We start from the raw sequence: 17,817 nt of genomic DNA on the forward strand, positions 1-17,817 counted from the left end.
TTTAACTCTATAGAAATTCTTAAAATCACATCTTGTTCTCCCTCACAGTAAAATCCAGAATCTAAGAATATGCAAATATTTTTCATTTCAAAAGTTTTCCTGTTTCACACAAGATGTCTCCAACTTCACTGTAAAGTCTATTCTCAGTGTATGTGCACTGGGGGCTTCAAGTTTCCACATCACACATTTGTAAGTTGCATACTGGACCACAACTGGCTCCCCTCGGCTTTATGGAGCTTTATAGCGAGTTTCAGCTCATTGTTTAGCGCTCTCATAGCATAGTTTTGTAGCAGGCAGCTGTTTTCAGAGAAGAAGCTCTAAATAGGCACTGTACACTATCTGCTCAGCACCAAATGGCAAACAGATACAGTTAGCTGTAGACTAGCTGGTGAACATAGTGGAGCATTTAGCAGCTAAAGAGCCAGATATTTCCCTCAGGAGCTGGTAGAGAGCAAAAACTGAGCTAAAAGAGGGTGAATATTGGACTTACATTCACCAGGTGGACAGAAACACGACTCCAAATGAATGATAATGTTGCTCCGTAACTGCTGGATGTGGAAATAAGCAACTGTTTGCTAACATGTTAGCAACAACTACTTTATAAGCTGATAATATGACAGAAATTGAGTTTACAGACTATTCTTCTGAAAACAACTCCTTTTAAAAATGTATGTCATCATATGTGCTTTTTATTAAACTGATTTTGTGTCTCTTTAGTTCCTCTTCCTTACCCAAAAAACCTAATGGAGGTGGAGGTTCCTGTTGTTGGGAACAGACAGTGTTTCTGTGACTATCGCTTTATAAACACAATCACAGACAACATGATCTGCATCGGGTTACGCTCCGGAGGGAAGGGCGCTTGTCAGGTGATCATTTTACCACCTGTGCTTCCCTCAGATTTCCCCTCCTGTGAAGATTTTTCTCCTGACCCACTCCTGAATGTTTCTCTCCTCAAAGGGGGACTCAGGTGGTCCGATGGTAACAAAGACAGGAAGTGTCTGGGTCCAGGCTGGAATCGCGAGCCATGGTGTAGGTTGTGCGAAGCCTAAATTCCCAACAGTCTACGCCAGAGTGTCCGAGTATCAGTCCTGGATCAACAGCCAAATCACCAGCGACCAGCCAGGCTTCGTCACCTTCACGTCCACTGGGACTGACAGTGACCTCAGTGTCAGCTGTTCCGGCCTGCCGCCACCTCCAACCACCCTCCCTCCAACAACAGTCAAGCGTGAGTAACTGTCATGTCCAGGCTTTGTGAACAGATCTGACAGATTTTTATCCTTAAATTTGAAAGTTTTGAGATGAGACATTTTTCCACACTGTGTGACATTTTCAGATCTATTCTGTATCAGTTTGTTCCGCCTCTTCATTGAGGATAAATGATCTTTACACTGAGGGAAATATTCAAACCAAAGGCTTTTTATGGCTGCACTATTCTAACAGAACAGAAATATTCCAGATGTTTGTGCATCATTTTGTATAAATTTTCCCAAAAGTCAGCCTGACATGTTTGGTATCTTTTTTTGGATCTCTGCCTGAATTTGAAATAAAGGATGAAGGATGTTTATTGTTGAAAATAATGGATTTATCTTCTATCATCTTTTTAAAGAAATCTTTCATTGTCTGCATTTTGCTTTTCTCTCCAGCTGTGGTCTGCGGTAGCGCCCCAATGAATTCACGTATTTCGGGAAGAAGCTCGGTGGCAACTGCTGGCATGTGGCCGTGGATGGCGAGCCTTCAGAAGAATGGAAGTCATGTGTGTGGTGGGACTCTGGTGGCTGTGGACTCAGTGCTGAGCAACGCCAACTGCTTCTCAAGGTGAGCCTGATATATCAATTCAGAAAGTATTGACAGACGGACTAACACATTGTTGGTTTTCAAGTTCTTCTCAGTCCTAATTGAGTCGATTTTTCCTCCCACAGTTCACCCACAGCATCTGAATGGACTGTGGTCTTGGGTCGTTTGAACCAGAATGGAGTCAACCCCTTTGAGGTGACACTGAATGTGGCAAAAATCACCCTAAGCACCCTGACCGGGTCTAATGTAGCAGTGCTGCGTCTGGCAGCCCGGCCCACCCTGTCCAACTACATCCAGCCCATCTGCCTGGACAACGGACAGACCTTCACTGTGGGCTCCACATGCTGGGCTGCTGGCTGGAGCTCTGGGCGAGGAGGGGGTGAGTCCTTCACATACAGACTGACACAATAACGTTAGCTCTCTTTATCATGTCAAACACTTAGGACATTGTATGCTGGTAAATCTGGGTGTTTCCCTTCATCATTTTCCCATTTTCTTATTTTTCCCAACTCTAGTGGAACAAGTTCTGCAGGACTTCCAGACCTCGGTGGTAAACTGTGGGAACACAGCAACCAGTGACAACATTTGTACTGGATCTTTTACACTGGAACAGGTGAATAATGACAGATTGATATATACCATTTGATGGTGCAGTATGTCTCTCTATTTCATCAAGGTATTTGTGGGACTTTAAACATCCTAAAAATGAGATTCAAACAGTGGCGGAAAGTAACAAAGTACATTTACACAGCTGACACTCACACCACCCTTTTTACATGTCCTGAATCACCCCTGTGAGCACAGACCTTGAAAAGGAGCCTGTCATGTCCAAGAGATAGAACATCATGGATAGAATCTGGCTGAACCAGTTCCAGCAATCTTCTTATGGTTAGCATGCGGAATGTCTTCCATAAACAGAAGATTGGCCCATGGGGGGGCCGATATCAAAAGGGCCAAACCAACGTAGTGGTCAGTGAACGCATCACTGTCAGCTGCCTCAACACAGTGTTTGATGTTATGTCAGTGTGTCCGTTTCCTACGAAAGTAACCGGAGGGGACTACTCGACTATTTTCTTGATTAATTAATTAGTTGTTTGGTTTATAAAACGTGAAATGTAAAATTGTGGAACATGTTGATCACTGTTTCCCAAAGGCCAAGATGACGTCCTCAAATGTCTTGTTTTGTCTGAATCAACAGTCCACAACCCAAAGATATTCAGTTTTCTGTCATATACGACTAAAGAATTTATAACATATTTACATTTAAGAAGCTGGAATTTTTGGCATTTTTTCTAAAAAATAACTCAAAGAGATTCATTGATTGACTGATTGATTAATCAACTAATCATTGCAGCTCTACAAAGTTTACATTTTGGCCTGAAGGTGGTGCTAGAGGAAAGCTTATACAGTGTTTGAAATGGAAATTAAATGGCTTGTCCAAATTTACTAAAATTAGGATTTTTTTTAAGATATGAATTTTTCACTCATATATGAAAAATATTCATATTTTTAGTGGTTTTGATGGAAAGAACTATTCATCACTATTGTCACAAGCAGGGCAGAAATAACACGTTATTTTTAAAAAACATTTTAAAATAACAGTTTGACATTTCTAGAAAAATGCTTCACCTTCTTGCTGAGATTTTAATGAGAAGATCAACATTACTCTCATGTCTGTACAGTAAATATGAAGCTACATGCAGCATACGGTTAGCCTAGCTTAGCACAAAGAATGTAAACAGGGGGAACAGCTAGTCTGACTCTGTCCAAAGGTAAACAACAGCCTGAATTAACTTTCAAATTATATCATGATACTGATCTTATGTTTGCTGATTTCACCAAAAGGCAGATTTGCAACAAGAAAAAAAAGAGGCAAATATTGTTTTTTTTAAAGTTTCATGAAATGCTGTGACTGAATGTCCACTCCAGTTATTTTTGAAGCTACATGTTGGACTTGAACTTATCCGTCTTTTCTGGTTGTTCAGGGTGATTCTGGGGGTCCGATGATGTGTCAAGTAGACGGCTCTTGGTACCAGGCAGCCGTGTTGTCAGGCAACAAAAACACCACCAGTCAAACGCAAGCAGATCCGGTGATGGTCTTCACCAAACTGAGCCGCTATCAGAGCTTCCTGGCTCAGACTCTGGGAGAGTTCTTATCTCCAGCCACCAGCGGGGGCTCACCTACTCTCCCCTTCTTCTTCTTCCATCTCCTCGTCTTCTCTGTGTTCCTCCACCTCACCTTATAGGAACCTGCCTTTACCTCTAAATAGGTTTACATGATGTGACGGGCACAAATGAATGTAAACAACCATGAGAGACAATGTAGGCTTAAAGCTGCATTAACTTATCTATGACTCGATTCTGTTTTTATTGGTGACCACTAGGAACAGAGTAGTGAAGTGTGCTGGGTTACATCAGAGTAACCTTTTACTTAAGTAAAAGATCTGCATTCTTCTTCCACCACTGACAAGACAAATAATTACAGGGACCGATATCATGTGAATATATTAAGATAAACTTGAAAAATGGGAACTTATGCTTTAATTTAGTTGCTTTTCCAGTATGAAGAAACCACACACTCAAAACCTGATTATAATTAGTGTGTAATATGTAATTGGGACACAGCTCATGTTTTGTGGCGAGGCAAACTTTTCAGGAGACGCGGAAGATTTTTTCATTGAAACAACACCTCCAGCTCACTTCTCTACTCTATTCCAACAATAAAACATGATTTGTGCTGTTTGATGTTTTTTGTATGTTGCCTAGCAGTTTTTAATAATAACAATAATAATACATTTAATTTGTACCGTACCTCTTCTTCAAATTACAACTCAAAGTGCTATAGTATTGATAACATAGAACACACAACATTAAGACAACAGTAATAAGAGTTAGGATGAAATATACATCATAAATACATCATAAATTTCTGTTCCTACACATGCTCAGTGACGTCTGCCTTACACAGAACTAATCTCTGCAGATTGAGAGCATTTCCAAACACAGGACAGCGGTGTGGCTCATTGATGTGTTTTTAATAGTTTTTGGACAACAACAGAGGTCTACGGCACAGTGGAATAAGATATATCAGGCTTTGGATACACATACAATACATGTTAGTTAAATGGTTAGAAAAATGGTAAATGGATGCATTTATATAGCACTTTTATCTGTTCATTATTTGTAACCCTCATGTTTATACCACTTTCATGTTTCCTTTCATTTCTTTATTTACACATATGACATTTTTTTAAAAGTTATATAATTTGCCAGGGAACGTGATATTTTTATCTGTTACATTGATTAAATTGTTAAAATAGACACTATTTATTTAGAGTAACTGTTTCTGGAAATGCAAGCTGTTTTAAATATTTCTAAATGTGTTTTTAATGCTCCATGCATCATAAACAAAATTCTTTTCACTTCCATTGTATTCTTATGGTAGCAGATGTTTCAAAGGGGGAATATCTCAAAATAAAATCTATCCATCACGCAGCCATTTAAGATTTGACCAATTTATTTTCCAGGTTACAATGACAGAGTAACAAAATGCAATGTCATTTCCTTTTTATACAAATATATGAAAATATATTTGAACATACAAAATAAATCGGTTTGGTAACAGCTCGTAGAGCTCATTTGTAGCCCCTTGCACCATATCCATATCCACGGGGCCCTGGGTCATTGGGTTGGACTGGACGTGGTTTGATGGTATCAATGACTGTGATTCGACTGGGATCCCAGACGCAATACACCTCCAAATCACCCCTCAACAACGCACTCCTGGGAGGAATCCAGGCGGTGTTGTACACCGGGTTACATCTGGGGTCATGCCAGTTCTTCTGACGTGGGTGGCCCTCATAATTGATGGTGATCACTCTCCCCACATTGACCAAGACCTTAATGACGACTTTGTCATGCTCAGGGTGATCAACGGGATAGTAGCTAGCTTTCCTCAGATTCCTGCTGAGATAGACGCCTGGGCCGAGCATCCCATCTGAAGAACGGTGAAAACCTGAGGCCTGGATGGCTGCAGCATTTTCTCTGCTGGTGCCGTGGTACATGACATACTTTCTACCATCAACTGGCGCTGAGAGGCCCAGGAAAAACATCCCCACAGGTGGAGTAGAGTCATCTTCAGGCCACTGGTACATGTTGGTCTCAGTATCACTGTAGGAAAGAGATTTATAAGTGTAAAGACTTAAGAAGGATTCCATGCAAATAAACTAAACATCACTGCAAATGAAAATAATACAGGAATGAAACAATTCACCAAAAAAAGTTTCTAGTTTCCAGATTTGCTTCCATGTTGTGCAGCCCACTGAATATGCACAGTTGTGTTTCCCCCACTGGAGCCGCCCGCGAGTTCCCGCTCGCCCCATAGACTTTACATTGTGATGATGTCACCGATTTTTAAATCGCTTTTCTCAGCTCGAGGAAAGTTTTACAAATATAAAACTTCCATGGATCAAAAATTCATAATAAAAATAATGTCCCTGAATGTCATAATTGACCTTGTTGTCAACAGTTTTACAGTAGTCTCTGTTACAGTGGTGGTCTATGGGAAAAATGCTTTATGGGCTGCAGGGGGATTTTTCGCCCCCTACCCAGCTTTTATCATCCATGGCTCCACTGAGCAACTTTCATAGGAATGAACAGGGTGCCATCTTGAGTCTGGTATCCAGTTCTCCTTAAAACATCAATAGTACAGCCTAACAGAGCTGCTAGCATGGCTGAAAACTCATAGTCTTGTATATGTTTAATGCTAATGTAACGCTCGCTCCTGCCGTTTCACATCAGAGGCTTTCTATATGCAAAACACTGAGAGCCTTTTATTGTAGCTGCTACAGAAAGTGTTGACATTGTTATGTCCAGTGTCTATCTATTGAGGGTTTAAAGGATCAAAACAAGCGGGTAGCTCCCAGTCTGAAAAGTATAGCCAATGTGGAAGTGCCTTCGACCTGCATTCTTTCTAATGGCCAGCAGGGGGCGACTCCACTGGTTGCGAAAAGAAGTCAGATTGTACAAAAGTCAATAAGAAAATGACCCCACATGTCAGCTGATTTATTTACACTTCTAGCTACAAAAATCAGACACAGTGATGGTCAAATCCAAGATGGCGACAGTCAAATCGCTAAACTTGAGGCTTCAAAACAGCAGTCCCAAAACCAACAGGTGACGTCACAGTGACTACGTCCATAATTTTTTAATGGTCTGTGGGCCAAAACTAAATACTTAAATACATAAATAATTATATCATTAAATGCTTAAATAAATGAATAAATAAATAATATAAAATGCTTCACTGTAAATGACTGAAACACAAATTAAATGAGACATTAAATAAATAAATGTTAAATTTATTTGTGTTTTTATTTATTTATTTACTTATTCATTTATTCACACATGTATTTATCTATTTATAATTTTATTCATGTATTTATATATACTTTCATTTATACATAGTGTATGGTGGCCAAAAAGAACAAATGTGCTGCAACTAGAAGCATTTAGAAAACACGCTCTGCAAACACAACACATTACAGAAACCACAACAGAAGCGTTTCCAGAGGACACTTAAGAGTGATGAACACGTCAATAACTCATAAGCGAAACGTTAAAACACAAACGAGGCCTCTTTCCTACCGTATTGAGGTAGACAACGAGCTACAGCCATATTTTCACCAAAACAAGTCGTCCTCCAAGCTGGTTAATGTGTTGTGTTGTGACATTTTCTAAATGCTGTGCATGTGTTGTCAAACTGATGAAGGTTCTTTTCTTAATTTTGTCTGTGTTTTGTCTATTTGCACGTGTCTTCTTAAGTTGCAGCATGTTTGCCCTTGTCGGCCACCGTGATGAATAAATGTGTCGACTTCATCCATCAAAAGTCAGCGGGCAGGTTAAAGCCTTGGACCGTGAATACAGCTTCATTAATTTCAGTGTCAGTTGGGGCCAATTTCTGCCATCTTGAATTAGGGAAAAACAGTAGATTAAAGTTCAACCAGCAGTTGCAGAGAAGAGTCCACCCTCTGACTTTTGATAGATGAAGTTGACACATATATTTTTTTTCGCTGGATAAATAAAGGTATATATAAATAAATAAATAAAATTATAAATATATAAATAAATGTGTGAATAAATGAATAAGTAAATAAATAAACTTATATACAAATGAATATATATATATATAAATTTAACATTAATATATTTAATGTCTCGTTTAATTTGTGATTTATTTATTTATGGTGAAAATTAAGCATTCAATTATATAATATTCATTTAATTTAAGTATTTTATTTTATACTTATATATTTATTCATTTACATAACCATTTAATTGTACAATTATTTATGTATATTTAGTTTTGGCCCTTAAAAACCTCCATACAAAACCCTCCATATTGAGCTGCATCATGAGGTTGACATTTCTAACCCTTTGGTGGCGGGTTCACAATTTTTCAAGTCTGTCTTGAAAAAAAAAAAAACAGTCAGGAGCATTTGCCTCTACTGGCCCTGCGACATGTTGTGTAACTGGGATGCAAAAAGGCCACCTTCCTATATATACTGGTCAAGTGTGTGTCTGGTAGCACCTTCCTGACTTGCACTGTATTTTTCTGGATATAGAGTTGTATTTTATTGTTATCATTTTTATGTATTTTTACTACTATTATTACGATTATTTTTTTTCTCTTTTTATATGTGTTCATTCTTTGTCTCTCTGTGATTTGTGTGACCCTGGACGAGAGGATGTGGGAGCAGGAGGATGAGGATAACATATCGCATATGTATCCACATGTCAAGATGATTTTGTATAATGGAAAATACCAATAAAAAAAACAACAGTCAGGAGCCCAAATGAAACATGTGCAAAAATGTATTTAAAAGTTTATCAGAAGTTAACATGAAGCTCCGAGTCAAGTCAAATGTATTTATATAGCACATTTCATACGGCAGGTGTAAACTCCATGTGCTTAAAAACAAAAGAAAAAGAAAAGGTAAAGGTGATACATGCCAAAAACATTACATGAACAATACATATAAGATAAAAACATTTAAAACAAGGAAATATTATATATATAAAAACATATAAGGCAACAAATAAAACTAGAAGATAAGAAGGTATTACAATAAAGAGAGTAGGATAAGAAGTTATAATTGTTATGATTATTATTATTATTATTATTATTATTATTATTATTATTATTATTAGATTAAATCTCGGTATACTGAGGATACCTTTACTTGATGATCTCAGGAGTCTGTCTGGTGTGTATTCGGAGAGCATGTCAGTGACGTAGGAGGGAGCTAAGCCGTTCATAGTTTTAAAAAACAAAAAGTCAAATTTTAAAATCAATTCTTTGTTTTACTGGGAGCCAGTGGAGAGAAATTAAAATGGAAGTGATGTGTTTTGGTCATTCTGAATAAGTTGGACTTTATTAAGCACTTGCTTTGCCAGTCCAGCAAAAAAGTGCATTACAATAACAATAAATAATTCAAATAATAATAATAATAATAATTCGGTCCAAATGAGTCAAATCAAGTAGATATCTGTCAACGTTACAGTCTTTTTAGTGCCAAAGTGCCTCTTTTTGTTACTATACTTCCACCTACAGCTCAACAGGGAAACACTGTCCGAGGAAACACAAAGAGGGAATTTGATGCTAAAAAGACTGTAAATGTGTCAGATATCCACTTGATATGACTAACTCAGACTGATGAAGCTGAATAGAAGCTTCACAGAGACTTTTAAATGACTGTGTGGACACACTGTGGATTTTATCCTCTATCACTTCCATTGAAAACACATTTGAAGGATCTTTTAATATCCAGTATGAACAGGAGGAATGATTACAGCGAGGAAAACCTCTTTAACCGTTAATATTAGTGGTGTAGTTGATCCGTGATCCGTACTGATCGCCCCCCACGGTTCGGCACGCAGGTGAACCGCGGATTAATTGCGAAATGTAATGTCTTATTGAAGACAAAGTAAACAAACTGCTGTAGCTACAAGTCATGGACAGACAGCGCGTCACTAATAGGGATTTTGAAGAGCAGCGACCAAACCAGCATCTAACAGGTCCGAAGTGACATTTACAGGTATGTTTACATGCTGTTGAATGTGCTGCAGCGGTGAATGTTTGTTTGGTGGCTCGTTCAACAAGCTGCAGGACAAGACGTGTGTTCATGTTCATAAGTTTTGATGATGTGGACACAGACTGTTTCATTCAGTAGCATGTTTAAAGGAGGAAGGTATCATGCCTCATATTGCAATGTAATTTAACAACTGAGCATTGAATATTTAATATATTTTAAGATTTTATTTAAACATTGGTCATCTTTAATATTGTTTTTAATTTAAGACCATGGGCAAAAGTTCCTTGCTGTGAGGGTTTTACAGATATGGAAAGCTAAATAATTTTTGATCCATGACTCAAATCTCTGATAGGCCTACCACTCGAGTTTTGTGATCCGTTGCACCCCTGGTTCATATGGACACCTGACTGTTGTTTTAAGACACACTTGAAAAAGTGTGAAACGTGTCATTTAACATTTCATCGTTAACGCTACTATCAGTTTTTTTAATTTTTTATTTTTCAAATATTTTGCCTGCTAAACATCAGCATATTAATATTGTCACTGTGAGCATGTCAGACTAAAATTCAGGTGTTGTGTTTACTAGGTCCAAAAGTCATGATACACATCTAAAGAGGAGACTCTAAACTGCTTGTAGCTCTTATAGATTGGTGGTCTGTAATATTATTTCATGTTAGTGTAAAAATACTCGTAATTCTCCTGTGGACACAGTATTTATAGGTGATGGTTCTGTATGGTAAAAAGGACTGCTTCACAATTTTCCAACTCTGACCTTATTAGAATGTCTTTTCCCATTATGTATAATTACAGCCGCACAGAACTGCAACCCTTAGTAAAAAAAAAAAAAAAGAGTTGCCTTCACTTTTCTTGTTATAACAAAAAAAAGCAGCTTCCCTTTCAACAAGAAAATGTTTCCCATCATAATGAGAAAATGTGATTTCCTTATTAAGAACTACTTTCTTGTTATAGCGATCAAGTTCTCTCATAATTTTAGGTGCTTGTCTCATGACAAATACTTCTGATGGGCTCGGTTTTGCCTCGATAGAGACGGAGAGTGTCTGCATACCAATAAAAACCACATCCTGGTTGCTCAGTAAGAGCAGTAAGACTTGAATGATTTATTCAAACATTCATGCGGATCCCATTTTTATGAGATACAGATACAGTGTTACATCTCAAACACATTTCTTGATTCTTTAGTATTTTTTCTATTATGCATCTTGTTATGATGACCTGTTTTTCTTGTTAAAATGATAAAGATGATTTAATTTTAACGAGGCAGCTCTGTAACACATTGAATCAAAAATGTTATATAGAAGAAAGAAAGTTACAGTTGTGCCCAGAAGTTTACATACACTGGCAGAATTTATGAAATATTGACCAATTTTGGGAAAATATCACTGATCATGCTTAGATTTTTTCTTTTATTTAGGGACAGTGGTCAGGTGAAGCCATTTATTCTTACATAATTGTTTGAGCCTTTTTAAATCATAATGATAACAGAATGGCCCTGATCAAAAGTTTACACACACTTGAATGTTTGGCCTGATAATATACACACACTTTATAGTTTAAATGGCAATGAACTTGTTTTATTGTAATTAGTGTCTTTGTATAAATAGTTAATGATTTTCTGCACATTTCATCCAGGGCTTTACTGGATACTGACCCACGGGGAAAGCAAAAGAACTGTAAAAGGACCTGCGAGAAAACACAGTTAAACGTTATAAATCAGGAAAAAGGATATAAAAAGATATCTGAAGATTTGAAAATGGGGCGACACGGTCGAGTTGCCAGAAAATCGCCATTACTGCTCCAACGCCATAAAACAGCCCACTTACAATATGCCAAACAGCAACTAGATAAGCCTCAAAACTTCTGGAACAAAGTCATTTGGAGTGATGAGATCAAAATTGAACTTTATGGTCACAACCATAAACACTGAATGGTACATATCTTGCAAATCCTGAGCCCTTTTGTTGTTATGGTGGCAGAATTACATTGCCGTATATAACCGTGTACACACTGTAACTACAAGCTTAAGTTTAGAGGAAATCTCTGTTCTGCTTCAGCTTTTTTCTGAGCTTAAACACAGATTTTAAAAGTTGTCAGCATGTTGTACTTATAAAAAGACCACGCTCTCTAACACGGTATATTTTGTACTTTCTGTAAAAACACAGACTCTTTAGTGAAAAAAACTGTTTGCGTTTCACGTACCTGTCTCCAGTCTTGTGTTGCTCCTCGAGTGCAGGCAGATTGGAAATGAATGTTCGCTTAGAAGTGGCTTATATAAAGAGCGTCAGGCTTTGGGAGGAGATCTCCAAAATGTGCATGATGTCTTCTTTCAGTTTCATTTCTCTTCTTGCAATGTTTTATGACTTTGGTCAAATAGGAAATATTTAAATGTGGGTGTTTTTTCGCCACAGCAGTGATGTGTTCTATCCTGACAGAGGTTTTAGAGCCTTAAATCTGAGTAGGGAATTCCAGGGACTTTCCAGGCCTCCCTGCTTATGTTTTTCAGACAAGAAAAAATAAAAAATAATGTCGCCCAGTTGCTCATATACAGTGACAGATGAGCTGCATAACAGTGGGAAACATTTAAACAAAAACATCACTATCGAGAAGAAATAGGTTTGACAAGTGAGAGAACACACCAGATTACATTCCTGTCATATTTGCTTAGGTTTTCATTCTGCTGGAGCAGCTGCTTCTCATTTCCATGACATAAAGCACCTTGTAATCTTTATTTGGTCCAGGTAATAATAATAAGGAGGGGGACGAGCAGGAGCTTGGTTAGCACAATGCATTACAGTCTATGGTTAACTGTGATAGTGCTAATGCTAACGCTAATTTTTGCTAGCGAAAAACAGGCTCAAAACCATTGTAACAAAATGTACTTACTGGAAAAAACTGAACATCCAGCTCCTTAGAGGGTCTTTTAGTACAACCAAATGCTGAACAATACTTTTTTACACAATCGTAATGTTACAATTAACTTTCATGAACTGAAAACACACTGAAATGGCGACAGCTACGGCTACACCTATACTGTGAATCTAGGGTTATGGTTACGTTACCTAACCATTATTGTTGCCGTGGTAGCGACTTGCCTGTGATGGCACCCACCTGTCACTTAAAGCGGCCATATGCGTCACTAGAGATTTATGTATAGGGGGGCTAAGCCTTTACCAGGGGCGTCCTGAGGGTAGGAATTTTCTTTTTAAATGGCCCCAAAATGTCTGTTTTTCATGAATTTTTAGAGTAGCAATAGGTGTAAAATCAACGGAGTAGATCTGTATTGTCATAGTTTTATATTCGGCACAGATCTAATATGACTTAAATGCTTTCCATCCACTTATAACAGGCACAGATCAAGCAAAGGTACTGAAGTCAAGGAATGCTATCTCCTCGGCTTATATCATAAAATTCAGCATTAATTTTAACTGAAAGCTTAAACTCCCGTTCGCTTTCTTCTTTATCACTAATCTCCATCAGACCTGCTCCCTCAACCCCGTCAGTCTCCTCTATCATCCTTCTCTCCCTCTCCTCGCCTGTTTTTAGCAACATGTTATTTTATTAAACTCAGATTTACAAGAACTCAAGGCTTAATGAGTGAGCAACCAGTTTAAATTTGTATTTGTCCGAACTGGCAAAATCTTCTCACCTGACTAGCCTTTAGCGGAGCTGCCGCCTTTTTTGAAGAAATTTTGTATATCCATCTACAGGTTGAGGAATTGAGGGATATAAAATTGCGTTATGATCAACACAATGTGACCTTTTCACTGATATTAACTGATTATAAACAGTAATCTATGCCTACTGATATGATTGTTTCAAAATACTTTAGAGGCATATAAAAGCAAAAAATGTAAAAGCAGTCAATATTATTTCTATATCTTTAACTCGCTCACATTTTGGCTGGCTGGCTCGTCAGCTAGTTAGTACAGCGGAGCAGCAGTGGTCAAGTGAGCTAGAAAGGGGATGAGGAGAGAGAGCAGTGGTAGCTGGTGAATGAGAGGAATAAAATGTTATTTACTGATTGATTCACAGCGGTTATAAATAAACACACCCACACCCCGCACCTCCACATCCCTGATAATGGTGCCACAGCCGCTAATTACAATATCATATGTGTATCATGGGAGTAAGGAAAAAAATAAAAATAAAAATAGTTATTGTAATCTTTTTTCCCTGTTGGGTCTCACTGGCCAACCACGTTTCAAGACTCTAAGAAACAACAGGAGTCCTCAAGAAACTCAGTCTCTCCAGAGTCTGTGGTTGTTCGCACCTAAGTGTGAAACTTTACCGATGGATCCAGGTTAACAAAACTAGAGACCCCCCTCTTCTCTTTCTCTTTTCCCTCACAATTGCTGCAGGAGCATCTCTCTGCTCTCTGGTGTGGCTGGCTCACAGCAGACACACACAGAAGGCGGCTGTGGCTCAGGAGGTAGAGCGGGTCGTCCACTAATCGGAAGATCGGCGGTTCGATTCCCGGCTCCTCCAGTCCACATGCTGATGTGTCCTTGGGCAAGATACTTAACCCCAAAATTGCTCCTGATGGCTGTGCCATCAGTGTATGAATGTGTGTGAATGCTTAGTTTCCTCTGATGGGCAGGTTGGGACCTTGCATGGTAGCCCCTGTACCCATTCAGCGTATGAATGTGTGTGAATGGGTGAATGTGATTCGTAGTGTAAAAAGCGCTTTGAGTGGTTGGAAGACTAGAAAGGCGCTATACAAGTACAGTCCATTTACCATTTACCATTTACGGCAGAAGACGCAAGAGCCTGCCTAAGACGTGGTGACTTAGTTATCTAGTGCCAGCAGCTACCACACAAGTCTGCTGGCTGATTTAAAAAGCACAGGAGCCACAAAGCAGAGTCAGCAACACCTGCCTGAAGGACAAAATTGTAAAGTCTGCCATGGTACTACCAAATACTACTTCGAGTAGTCAGTATTGTCATCAGAGCCAATGAGTGAACCAACCAATACTCTTGGACATTCCTGAAATGGATTTATCATTTTAGGTGCCACTCTCTCTGCATCTCATCTTAACAAATTTACATCACTAACATTCCTGTTCTCACTAACCCCTACTTACTATTTCACTCTGTATCTTATGTTACTCTTGGTAAAGTTTTAGCCAACATCTTGTCACAACTTCAGTGGTTTCCGACTACTGTTACAGTCTCTACAGCAGATGGTACAGTGGGCCAATGGAAACACTGGATTAGAGCAGCAGCAGCCTCTCCCAGGTCCTAGTGCCCGGTGCTTTAGGTACATTGTGAATTTGGAGACGCAATGGCACAATTCAATCAACTTTAATGAAAAATGAATGAGAAAAAGTTATTGATGATTTAAACTAATAATGCACATTTATTTTGGGGGGGCTAAAGAAAATTTATGGGGGGCTAAAGCCCCCCTAAAATAGGCCTAGCAATGCCCCTGACAGTGGCTACTTTAGTGTTGATCAAGTGATGGGTTTTGGGGATGTTATTAATTACAAATTCAGACGAGGAGTTAAAAATCCCTGATTTAAGACCATAAAAGATATAAATAGAAAAGATAAAAATATACCCATCACACGGCAATTTAAGATTTGACCAATTTATTTTCCAGGTTACAATGACACAATAACAAAATGCAATGTCATTTCCTTTTTATACAAATATATGGAAATATATTTGAACATACAAAATAAATCGGTTTGGTAACAGCTCCTAGAGCTCACTTGTAGCCCCGTGCACCATATCTATATCCTGGGCCTGGGCCATTCCGTTGGACTGGACGTGGTTCGATGGTACAAAGGATTTCGATTCGATCGGGATCCCAGACACAATCCATCTCCCTCACCACTCCACACCCAGCAGGTATCCAGGCAGTGTCGTACACCTCGCCGTATCTGGAGTCGTGCCAATTCTTCTGGCGTGGGTGGCCCTTATGATTGATGACGATCACTTTGCCCACGTTGACTGAGACCTTAATGATGACTTTGTCATGCTCAGGGTGACCAATGGGATAGTAGCTAGCTTTCTTCAGATCTCTGCTGAGGTAGACGCCTCGGCCGAGTATCCCTCTTTTAGACCGCCGAAAACCTGAGACCAGGATGTCTGCAGCCTTTTCTCTGCTGGTGCCGTGGTACATGACAAACGTTTTATCATCAACTGGCGCTGAGAGGCCCAGGAAAAACATCCCTGCAGGTGGAGTAGAGTCATCTTCAGGCCACTGGTACATGTTGGTCTCAGTATCACTGTAGGAAAGAGATTTATAAGTGTAAAGACATAAGAGTAAAGAGCGAAAAAACTAAACATCACTGCAAATAAAAATAATACAGGAATGAAACAATAAGGACATGATTCAGAGACATATACTAATATTTAAGGTTCCTTTGACATTCAGTTCTTCCTGAGGAGCCCAGCTCAGCACAAAAAGACTAGAACAAGCAGAGGAAAACTGTTAGCCTAGCTTTATCAAAAATTAAACAAAACTAAGAGAGAGCCAAATGCTAATGTCAGCATGCTAACACAATGTCAATGCTAAAATGCTGATATTTAACAGATAGTTTAGTGTGTTTGCATGGTAACATTTCCTAATTAGCACCAAACATAAAAAGCTTTTCCTCTAGCCCCACCATGAGGTTCAAATTTTTGGTTTTTATTGAAATGTCTCAACAACTATTGAATGGATTGCTACAAAATTTCATACTCTGGTTTATGACCAAATACTGACAAAACTGACATTTGTCGTATCAGTTTTGCTGGGTTGCTGTTGAAAAAACTCAAGGCCAAACTTCTCTTTGTTGTTCAAAAATCAGGAGTCAAAGTTTCTGAGCAGCAAAAATGTACTTTAATGCCAGGCAATGAAGGAGAGCAATACAGTGTTCATAATAGACCAGCCCGTTGCTCTGAGGTTTCTAGCCTCAGGGCGTAGTCTTTTATACCCTTGAGACTGCATAGGTCACGCCTTGTGTCTATCCTCTTCGTACTTGGCCAACCACACCACTATTATTTTTTTTACGTCACCTGTTGTTGGCCCAAAATCTCTGAAATAGGTTTTGACCCGAGCTGGTTATATCTGGCATGACCAGTTCCATCCAGTTATGCTCTTTTATTTTTTGTAACTGCTAAGGATCATATCAAACCATTATTGCCAGAGCTTCCCCTGGCTCTGTCTCTCCATTGCCATACTTGCCTCCTCACACCCCCCTCCTTTCCCACAGCCACTCTTTTTTTCCTTTTTTTCTTTGAAACACTGAGTTTGATACAAACACATTTCAAAGTGAAGTTTAACACAAACATACTCTCCAGTTTATCCAGTGCATTAAGTGAGATTCTTTTAACATTTTTGTGCCCTTTCATTGATTATATGTGCTCTGTGAGGTTATATATTCATTATAATGACAATTCAACACACTACTACTTATTACTTATGATACTTGTCATAATCATTCTGCGCCATTAGGTTCTTTTCCGTTTAGAAACTCATGAGTCTTTATAAAATTACACCACAAATTCCCATCAGCCTTAGCTGTGCTTTGTGTTTAGTGCTAATTAGCACTTTGGTGTGGAAAGAGGCCTTTTTTGTGTTTTAGCAACATCTTGCTTATGAGTTATTGACATGTTGAACACCCTTAATTGTCCTCTGGCAACACGTCTCTTGTGGTTTCTGTAATGTGTTGTGTTGTGGTATTTGCAGCACCTTTTCTAAATGCCGCGCAGGTGTCAAATTAATGAAGATGTTTTCTTAATTTGCTTGTGTTTTGTCTATTTGCATGTGTCTACTTAAGTTGCAGCACGTTTGCCCTTGTCGGCCACTGTAATAGTGTGACTTGCAGCAGCAGAATAAATAAATGTGTCAGCTTCATCCGTCAAAAGTCAGGGGGCAGGTTAAAGCCTCTGATTGGTGAATCAACAGTATTACAGACCCATATAA

The 17,817-nt window shown here is 38.7% G+C and overlaps 1 protein-coding gene across 1 annotated transcript; it reads left to right on the top strand.

Annotated features, from left to right (window-relative positions):
- The first annotated feature begins 743 nt into the window (after positions 1 to 743).
- On the top strand, positions 744 to 4,040 carry LOC137168277 (serine protease 27-like). Its single transcript, XM_067570800.1, has 6 exons — positions 744 to 866; positions 958 to 1,225; positions 1,644 to 1,815; positions 1,920 to 2,173; positions 2,310 to 2,407; positions 3,780 to 4,040. The coding sequence occupies exons 1-6, from the start codon at positions 744 to 746 to the stop codon at positions 4,038 to 4,040; spliced, it is 1,176 nt and encodes a 391-aa protein (XP_067426901.1).
- Positions 4,041 to 17,817: the final 13,777 nt, after the last annotated feature.

The sequence above is a fragment of the Thunnus thynnus genome, chromosome 17 (genome assembly GCF_963924715.1).
Source record: "Thunnus thynnus chromosome 17, fThuThy2.1, whole genome shotgun sequence".
In the NCBI taxonomy this organism is placed as follows: Eukaryota; Metazoa; Chordata; class Actinopteri; order Scombriformes; family Scombridae; genus Thunnus; species Thunnus thynnus.